General features: G+C 40.8%; 1 protein-coding gene across 1 annotated transcript in view; it reads left to right on the top strand.

Moving 5' to 3' along the window:
- The first annotated feature begins 3,437 nt into the window (after positions 1-3,437).
- LOC123980741 (NACHT, LRR and PYD domains-containing protein 12-like) overlaps positions 3,438-10,768 on the top strand; it is a 7,628-nt gene continuing 297 nt past the window's right edge. Inside the window, exons 1-4 of the mRNA XM_046065271.1 lie at positions 3,438-3,544; positions 5,021-5,303; positions 6,500-6,568; positions 9,885-10,750. Coding sequence (XP_045921227.1) covers positions 5,030-5,303; positions 6,500-6,568; positions 9,885-10,750 — 1,209 coding nt within the window. The 5' untranslated portion in view covers positions 3,438-3,544; positions 5,021-5,029. The remainder of the gene's footprint in view (positions 3,545-5,020; positions 5,304-6,499; positions 6,569-9,884; positions 10,751-10,768) is intronic.

Genomic DNA, 10,768 nt, shown 5'->3' with positions numbered 1-10,768 from the left:
AGAGAAAGAGGGAGAGAGAGAAAGGGGAGGAAACAGGAGGAGAAATGGAGGCCAATAGAAAGGATAGAGACGAGACAGATCCTGTCATCTACTGAGACCATTTCCAATAAGACACCTAACTGTAGAGAACAGGAAGCACTGTTTGGACTCTGCTGTGGGAGAAGTGGCTGCTGGGAAATGTTTTGGTCAACTTGCTCTGGTTCACTGTGATGGCTTCAACACATGGAAATAAAATGTGTTTTATTATTTTGGAGCTGGAAGTTGATGTCTGTCATTATTCTCCTTTAATCCCAGAAGCAAAGCAGATATTATTTTAGATGAACTGAGCTCATTCTAGCCGCCTCGCTGTCTTCTTCCTAAATCTTTATTTGGACTGTTGTTTGGATGTTTAACACAGGGAGAGCATCTCAACACGTCTTTAGCACTTTGTACTTTTTAAGTGTAATTTCTGCTGTTTTAGTGGTAGGCATGCTGCTGTTTAGGATGGGATTCAGAGCAGCTGTTTTGCAGCAGCTGTTGTGTGCTTGGCAATCTGATTAAAATCTTAAACCACAGTTTATGTCAGTTTCTATGAAATTGTACATTTTCTGGAAATCCAATAAAAATCAGTTTGTAGACCAAACTGTGAATTTTTGTCTTTGAGCAACTCAGTGAATTAAAAGCTGACAAATGAAGGTTCAACAAAATCTCTGCTGGTTGACAAATCTCTATTGTCTATATGAACATAAAGGCCAACCTGCTGTTACCAGAGAGGCATCCTGCACTTTCTGACCAAATGAGGTTTCCTCACAACTCTTAAAGTTTTCAGACTTTTTTAGATAATAATTTGGGGCAGAAATGATAAACTGACATTGACATCTGTGGCTCAACAGAATCATTTTAAAAAAACAAACTAATGAAACTGGCCTGGACAAAAATAATGGTACCCCTAGAGATGATTGGAAATAATTTGACCATAGCGACAAGTTAAACTAAGGTGTGTTCTGCAATTAGCATCAAAGGTGTTTTCAATCTTCAATGAGTCAGTCTGCCTATTTAAAGGGTGAAAAGTAGGCACTGTGCTGTTTGGTATCATGATGTGTGCCACACTGAACATGGACAACAGAAAGATAAGGAGAGAGCTTTACTGACAGCATTTCTGTGTTACTGAATGCACCATCTTTGACGTAAATGCGCATCTGCGCTGACATGCAGCTGCACCGTAACAGTGGAGAGCGAGGTGTTCCTTCCACAGCTGGAGCTAATCGCTATTGTTGTTGTCAAGACCAAGACCAGAGTTTATTGAGACCGAGACAAGACCAAGACTTTTAGGGGCTGAAACCAAGTCATGACACAGACCAAGGGAGGGTGAGACCAAGTCAAGACCAGACCAGTTCCCCACATTATATGACACACAATAAAATGTGGAACGAGATCACAGGTACTTCTCAAATTGATCTGAAAGATCCACATTTCCCTAAAAACACCCACATACACACACTAAGAGCTGAAATCAATGTAAGCATCTTTATTCAACACTCCTTTTCCATGCTGACCATCGTTGGGAGGGGGGACAGCCGTTAACGTGAACAACACATTTTTAATTAGGGTTATTGGTTGCATTTGAAGCAATAAGTTTTACATCTAATCAAAGGATGTTAACAAATAAATCAGACAGTGCAAAAGAAATTTATTCCCAATCTTATGTTCTGTGTTGGTTTTGAAATAAAATTCTGAGTACTCAATGTCCGAGACCGAGACAAGACTAAGGCCATCAAAAAGTGGTCTTAAGACCGGTCTCGAGTACTACAACACTACTAATCACGGCCATTATAGTCAGTGCTTGTCCACCAAATGCGGCCAAAGTGCGTCCCAGAAGCGGCTCTCCGCTACGTAGAGAATAGGTAGCAGGTCTATTTTTGCCGCTAGCAGCACAGAGCAGATCAAACCAGACAGGAAGTCAATTCAATTTTCAAAATAGACCACCCACAGGGACTCTAACCCTAACGGGACTCTAACCCTATGGGGACTCTAACCCTGAGGGGACTCTAACCCTAAGGGGACTCTAACCCTAAGAGGGACTCTAACCCTAAGAGGACAATACAAGACCAAAGCAAGGCAAGTCTGAAATTTGGAAAACTTGACAAACTGATAAAAATGAATGCAATGATTTATGTCGTTATTCTGAACGTTTAGCATAGCCCAAAAATCTGAAGAACTCAGAGGTGTCAGCAGGATTGTTCCAGGCAGCTCTCAGCTGATGGAAGTGGCTGCTTCCCTTCCTCAGAGTACAGTTGTGGCTTTGAGGTGCACAGGTTCACACTGATACAGCATGTCATTCAGAAACAGAGTCACCAGACAGGAAGAAGTTAAACAGCTTCTCACATTAAACATTAAGCAGATTCATCTTGTAGATATGAAACTTCTGAGCTGCTGTGGCTTGTGTCCTGGGGCGCCACCTACTGGGTGAGGGCAGCTCTGGCTGGATGGAAAGTGGTGTGGATTGTAAATGTGATCCACAGTGAAGAACGCGACTGATCTGAGAGCAGTTCTTCTCACATCATCTGCAGCACATTAGAAACCTGGATTCACTGAGGCTCTAGAAACGAGTCTGTTTCAACTTAGATTCAGAGTACAGACTGAAGACTAACACACGAGTCAGGGCTTTATCACCCAGCACACATACAATAGAAAGATCACAGTTTCAGAGGCTGAAGCCTTTTTGTTTGTCCAGTTAGAAAGTAGCTTCATTTGTTGCTGAACTTCATCCAGGAAACACCAACAGAAGCTTTTAATTGCTAAATGTTCTTCATGATGGAAAGCTTTAGCCAGGATCATGATCACATTTTTTTTTTATAAAACACACACTTTATTTCTGTACTTGTGAAGAAAGCAAACAGCACATTTCCAATAATAATAGAACTCTTTAAAATCAGAGGTGCTGCAGCTGCTGAGGTTCTTGGTGTTCCTGGATGTGGGTCACAGAGAGCAGCTTGTGTTAGTCTGCATGAAGCCAGCTGCTGGGCTGAACCTCCTCACTCTGCTTCCTTCCTGTCTGCAGTTTGCGGTTTGGAACTTCTCCTTCTTTGCCTTCTGACAGCTTCTCTACTGAGGCCTCTGACACTGAGTCTGTGTCCTTTGTCCCAAACTGTCACATGTTTAAAGTAGGCCTGTCCTCTAAAAGACAGAAACCATATCCTGCTTATACGTAGATCATGTTCTTTGGGTAAGCACACACTTTCTAACCAATGAAAGCTTTGAATTTGTATAGAAGAGTAGGCCCTGCCCCTACAGGCGATAGAAACGGAAATGATTCAGTCAAAGGGGTTGAGGGTTCAGTTTTTAGATTTTGCATCCTTACTGAAGTTTTAGATTCTCAAACTTAGGAACTTTCTTTGGTTTCTTTATTCTTGAAAAGTTCTTGTCTTCTGTCTCAAAGGACCGAGTTTGTGGACACAGACTTTGATAAAACTAGGTCGATCATGTTGATCTGTTGAGAGACAGGAAGCTGTTTTTCCTTTATTTCTTCAGTCGTCTGATCGAATGCTTCTTCTGCGACACTTTGGTAAGGCCGCTTGTTTAATATTTCTGTAAAATGTTATAAGTGCTCATCTTTGTCCTTCAAGAGAGGGACAAGTTGTTAGGACAGGAGCCCTAGCTGTCTCTAGGAGGAGAGAGACCTTTTCTGCACATACTGATTTCACTCCTAATAATTACTGTTGTTAATATTACCGTGCCCGGTGAGATTAGAGACACTGAAAAGTGCTATTCATTCTCACTCACCCTCACATACAGTGTGAAGTGAATTTTGCCTCTTGTTACTCTCGTGAATACCGCAAATATTCACCCTTAATCTGGTTTTCTACAGAGGCAATGCGGGTAGTGATGGCGCAATGGATAAGACGCCTGCCTTTGGTGTAAGAGACCCCAGTTCAATCCCCCACTGTGGCCCATCCTTCATTGTGTCCCTGAGCGAGACACTTAACCCCTCGTTGCTCCAGAGGCGTGCGACCTCTGACATGTATAGCAATTGTAAGTCGCTTTGGATAAAAGTGTCAGGTAAATGTAGGTATGAAAATAATCATTTTGATTTAATTTCAATAAATAGATCAAAATGGTGCTGAAAGAACTACATCATGATGCTGATTTGTTAAACATATGAATTCATGCTTTGTCAGGTCAACAAGACAGCAAGAAAACAACTTTTAAAATGCTTGTTTTGTAAATGGCGTTTGGATCGATCAGGGTTATGCTAAGCTAACTTGTTTCATAGAGAATTACGGTAGCTGGACTCAAGTAGTAGACACATATTTTCAGAATTTACCAGGTAGTAAAACTACTTTACAAGTTTAAAAATGTTATGACCGGTCTGCGTATAAATATAAAGTAGTGTCACAGGCTCCCACTGACGGCTATAATAGTGGATGTCAGAAATTCGGTGGCTCGCTGAAGACAGGTTGAGAAGTTGCGAGTAAAGATAAATCCACTTCTTAATCCCAAAATGTGAATAAAAAGTTAGTTAATAACAAAATTTAAACAGATAAGTATCAGAGCAGAATCCGGTGCCACTAGGTGCCTATTTGTCCTAAACCTCCAGCGCCACCCTCGGCTCTCCTCCAAACGCTCCCTGTTGGTCGACCAGAAGAGACTCTGTCTCTCCACTCTGCCCGGTCCTCTACACAGCGCTCTGAAAAGCTGTGCGATACACGCAAATTTTCAACTCACGAATTTTGTGTATTCACGTACTTACACATCTATCCGCGTCTTTGCATTGACTTTGTATTAAATTGCGCCAAAAATCTGCTTCACGTTCTATTTGAACACACAGTAAGAACTATTGTGGCTTTAACGTTTACACTTCATGTTTATGGTGCTTTCACTCATAGTGTGCTGCTTCAAAAGAACATGAAGTCAAGCCCACAGAGCAGCAGCAGGAGCTCTGACTGGCCCAAACTAAAAACACAGCTCCTGTGTCAGCCAATCAGGGCTCCTTTTTCTGCTCTAATACATTTGTGTTGACAGTACTGCCTGATTTTAGCAGGGAGCCACGATGACTGAAGAGGTCCTCTTGAACACACTGAAGGATTTGAGCGAGGAAGAATTCAAGGAGTTCAGATGGTATCTGGATCACAGTAACATCCTGGAAGTTTCCTCAAAGATCACAAAGTCTGTGCTGGAGAAGGCAGACAGGTTGAAAACAGTGGATCTGATGGTGAATAAATATAAACCTCATGGAGCTCTGGAGGTGACCAAGAAGGTTTTAGAGAAGATATCCAGGAACGACCTGGTGCAGAGTCTGCCAGACACCAGCTCAGGACCAGAAGGTCGGTCAGACTTTTCACTTTTGTATTTTCAGGCACAAACAGCAGGTTGACGTGAGCGACATGATGCTTGTAAAGGAACGCTGTCTCTCGGTGCAGAAGCTCATTGCATTCACCAAAGAGTAAAATTTGAGGATAATATATCAAGCATTCGTTTTGAGGTGACAGAAGACAGTGGGAGATATAAATGTCATTGAGTAATGTGCATAATTTTGTTATTAGTGTGGTATTTTATGCTTTGAGTAAATATGAGATGTCTTGATGACTTAATGAGGTTGACATGTTGATTGGTGTGAAATAAAGCAGTAGTTTCCTGCAGTTGCAACACATTCTCACAACCAGCTTGACACATATGGACGCTTTATTAAGACCCCTTGGTGTCATTTTTCAACATGTAGGTTTCCATGGCCAAGTTATGAGCAATAACTATGCAAACTTTTAAAATAAAACTAGGGGCTTTAGGAGCTCATAGTTGACTGCTTTTATTAAATTAACTTTTTACTTAAATTTTTTGGGAATATTTATTCATTTAATTTATCTTCACTCATGCTTCTCAACAACGAGCTGCCATGTTTTCAGCCCCACTGTTGTTACTGTGGCTGTCAGAGCTCTGTGGGACTACTTCATATTTATACAGACCGACACAAGTTGACAAGAAAAGTTGAAAGGGGGTCACACACTACATGAGCTGCCAACGTGTCACCGACAGCTGGTCTCCAAACTACGTTTTGTCAAGAAATATGAAACGGGAAATGATGCTAAACTACACATAAAACAGCTGTTGTTTGTTATTATAAAGATGCCAATTATAAAGACAAAGAATCTGGATGAAAGAATGGATTAGCACACACGGGTAGCAGGGATTGTCCGAGCTACAGAGAGAGCTGGAGGTGAGTAAAAAGTGTTTTGCAGAGAAAAAGTAGCTGCCTGCTCTCATTGGCTGGATTGAAATCATATTGAAATCATATCCCAGTGTGTTGAACGTGACGTTAAAGAGCTCCCCAGTACGTTACAAACTGACGCCAAACGTGTCCATATTGAGGACTCAGGAGTGAGAACGGGTTGGCAAGTTGACGTCAGAGAGTATACTGTATACAACTCTGACCTGCTGGAAGTTGATCTGTCCATTCAAGAGCAGCTACACCTGTAGTAATAATAATAATATTAATAGAAAATATAACCCGATCTCTCTTTCTCAGTGTCAGTGGATGTCAATGATGTTGGAGACACTTCAGAGAACAGAGGTTTGTCCCCCTCTCAGTGTGAAGGTAAAGCTTTTGTTTTTCTATATACAGAAAGCTTTTAAATAAAACTAATCATATTTTCAGTTATTTAAACCACTAATATTTAGTATTAATAGGCTTGAATTTGAATTAATTACAATAAGAAGAGACTTTTGTTTTCATCAAAGTCAAAGTCAACTTTATTGTCAATTCTACCATGTAAAAGGCACACAGAAGATTGAAATTGTGTTTTGTTATGACCCACGGTGACTGTAAGACAAAACAAACAACAAACAGTAATTCACATTTTTAAACAGTTCAACAATTTGATTACAATTATTTACAGTCAAACAACAGTTAACAGTCTAATGTAAATATATTTTTTAGTGCAATGTTCCAAATATTGTGCAGTACTGTGCAAAAATGTCCATGTGAGTATCCACAGTGCAAGGTTGAATAGCAGCAGTTATTATTTTAAGTTTTGACATTTCTTTTTACTAAGGTAGCTAAGGTGGCTTGTGCTGGATATGGGTGGGTAGGTGGCTGGAGGTTGCAGTTTAGACATATAGGGCAGGGGGGGGGGGGGCGGTTGTTGATCCTTGAGCGTGTTTTCTTCACATCGGCTAAGGTCAGGCACGTCGTCAGGTGGGGGGCGTATCTTCTTTGCAGGTGTGGAGTTTTGTGCAAATAAATTGTTGAGGTTGTTTAGCAGAGAGATGTTGCTATCAAACGTCTGTGGTTTGGGATGCTCTGGATCCCTTGCCACAGGCTCCTTGAGTCTCTGCTGTCGCTAAAATGGTTGGTTATTTTTTTACTGTGTCCTGGCATTTGACTCTCATGATGCCGTGGCACAGGTTGGCCCTGGTTGTTCTCTGGCTAGCAGTGTCACCGACTCTGAAGGCAGTGTCCTGGGCCCTCAGCAGCATACGAAGCTCTCCTGACAATCATGGCTTCTGATTGGCACGTATAGTGAAGGTTCTGGTGTGGGTCACATCATCAGCGCATTTGGTGATGTAAGCAGTGAGTCTCTCTATATTCCTGTATGTTAGTCTACTGGTTGTAAGTCACTGCCTGCTTGAACATGTCCGAGTCTGTGGTGTCAAAGCAGTCCTGGAGTGCAGAGGTGGCATCTTCTGGTGGTTGATGGATCGAAATGCAGAACACAGAGCAGGATCAGTTTAAATGTTAATTAACGAACTAAAGGCGAGCACACTTAAAAAACACAAGATAAGAATCTAACTGGACTCAAAAACACAGAACAGACAAGACCAACCAACTAACTAAGAAACACAGGCAACTCCACAAGACAGAACAGACTAACACAGAATGATCACAAACAAATTAACAACAAATCAGGCAGAGATCACAATTAACAGACAGAAACCAAGCATGAAACAAACATCAAATAATAACAGAATGAGACAGACACCAAAGCAAAGACTAATAACAGATACAAAACAGACAAAAAAATAACAAAACTGAATGAGAACTAACTAAAGAGAACAGTTGACAAGACTAAAATGCAGATACAAAACCAAAACCTCAGAATCAAGAACCAAAATGTTTAAACACTCCTTGATGGTTAAAAGTATTCCTCCTACTCTACAATTAGCTACAATAACAATTATTCCAAAGGAAGACAAGGATCCAGAGGATCCGGCCTCATATTGACCTATATCAAATCAAAACACAGATTCAAAATTATTGGCAAAATTGTTAGCTTGAAGACTCAACCAACTTATTCCTAGACTTATCTCTCCTGATAAGACAGGTTTTATCCCCAAGAGGTATGCATACTTGAATATTAGATGATTACTGGGAGTGATGCAATATATTAACAATAAGGCTAGTGATGCATATATAGTGAGCTTAGATGCAGAGAAAGCTTTTGATAGAATTGAATGGAGGTATCTTTTTAAGGTTCTACATAAATTGCTCTATACAGACCCGAAAGCTGTTTCAGTGAATGGGATACTCTCACCTGCCTTTTTTATAAACAGAGGTACTAGATAGGGGTGCCCTTTGTCACCACTTTTGTTCGCTCTTCTTACGGAACCCCTGGCTGAAGCTATTAGATGTAATGAGAAGATTAGTGGTATTAAAACAAAGCAGTATGAGCATAAAATTATCTTGTATGCTGATGATGTTCTGTTGTTCCTAACTAATCCTAGTATTTCTCTGCTAGAACTTATTGAGATAGTTAATAAATTCAGCGGTTTTTCAGGACATAAGATTAATTTTGTGAAATCAGTTGCACTGCCAACGGGTAGATTAAGACAGGATAAACTAAATATTCCATTCCAAATAAATAGAGATGGGCTGACATATCTTGGTATCTTTATCCCATATGACCTGAATCAGTTAATAAAATATAATATAGTACCTGTGATAGCTAAGATTAAGAATGATTTACAAAGATGATCTGTGCTTAAGTTCAACATGATTGGTAGGATCGCATTGATTAAAATGAACTTTTACAAAATATTTTTTTTAGGCAAATTCATATGGGACAATAAAAGATCCAGATTTAAGTTGGGAAAACTGCAACTCTCTGTATCTGTGCCCAATTTTAAGTTTTAAAAAATAGCTATACAAACAGACAAATTCAGGAGAGATTGTGGCAGTTTCCCTGAATACAAAAACGGAGCATTCTCTCATGTCACGTTGGGAAGACTTCGAGTGACATAAGTGGTCCATTTCATTTTACAAAGAGTGCACATTTGCGAATAGGATGGTTGGGATTGGCGGTCTGTGTAGGCTAGCTTTGCTCGAATACCTCCTTGCTCTTCTGCTTTCTCTCGCACCGCCTGTAGCGCCTCCTCTCTAGGTGGGGACAGTAGTCGAGGTCAGTTGTGTAGTTGTTGCGCGAAGTAATCCAAGGCCCAATAGTGGTTATTAATTTTAACTTAAACATATTGCTGATGTCTAGCAGGAATTGACAACTGTAACTGCGCCTCAATGGCAAACCCAACGGACTCTTACTTACAACTGACGAATTATACAAATACAAACATGTAAACACCGTACTTGCACACACTACCATCTTGGTTTTTATTTTAATAGTTCTACTGGACGAACATCCTGACTTATTTTAAGAAATTTGAATAAATGCTCAGATCTACGTTTTACTTAAATGTGATAGGGTGTATAAAAGAGAAGGATGGGATAAAACCTAAATGTTAAGATAGCTACTACACATATCTGATTACTAGCATACTGTCCACAGATAAGTCGCTCCACATTAAATCCCAAATTCAGTGACTGCTTTTTACTTTCTCTTCAGACATGAACCTTTGGCAAAATAAAAGCATTGACTGTAGACATGCAGCCTAATTTAGTTTTTTCTAATCATGTAACACAGATGTGATTGTTCCAGAACCAGAGCCACAACCCATCTCACATTACAAACACTTACTTCAGTCGAACCTCCAGGATAAGTTTATGTGTGCACAAGAGGGGTGGGCACAGAAGAAGGATGAGCAGCATCTGGATGAAATCTACACAGACCTTTACATCACAGCTGGAGCTAACGTACACATTAACACACAACATGAGGTCAGGCAGATTGAGGCTGTGGTGAAGCCAGCTGAAACAGAGAAACCAATTGAACCCAGTGACATCTTCAAACCCCCCTCTGGAAGATATAAACCCAAAAGAACAGTGCTGACCAATGGAATCGCAGGAATTGGCAAAACATTTCTTGTGCACAAGTTTGTGTTGGACTGGGTTGAAGGAAGAGCCAATCAAGATGTGCATCTGGTATTCCCCTTCACCTTCCGCCAGCTGAATCTGTGGAAGGCAGGAAAATTGTGTTTGGCAGAACTGATTCATCATTGTATTACAGAGACCAGATGCATCAAGGAAGAAGCTCTTAATCACATCTTTACAACTCTGCAGTCATCGGGAAACACCAACTATGACAAAAGTAAATTCAAACTTCTGTTTGTTTTGGATGGACTGGATGAGAGCCGCCTTCAACTAGACTGCTCTACCAGTAAAAACCAGGCAGTTAACTTCGATGTTACAGAGTCCACCTCAGTGGAGAAGCTGCTGACAAACCTCATCAAGAGGAACCTGCTGCCCTCTGCTCGCCTCTGGATAACCACACGACCTGCAGCAGCCAATCAGATCCATTCTGATTTTGTTGATATAGTGACAGAGGTCAGAGGGTTCACTGACCCACAGAAGGAGGAGTACTTCAGGAAGAGATTCAGAGATGAGGAGCAGGCCAGCAGCATCATCTCC

Source organism: Micropterus dolomieu, linkage group LG12, assembly GCF_021292245.1.
Source record: "Micropterus dolomieu isolate WLL.071019.BEF.003 ecotype Adirondacks linkage group LG12, ASM2129224v1, whole genome shotgun sequence".
NCBI lineage: Eukaryota > Metazoa > Chordata > Actinopteri > Centrarchiformes > Centrarchidae > Micropterus > Micropterus dolomieu.
Note: the sequence above shows the minus strand (reverse complement) of the source record. Positions and strands in the feature narration are given on the sequence as shown.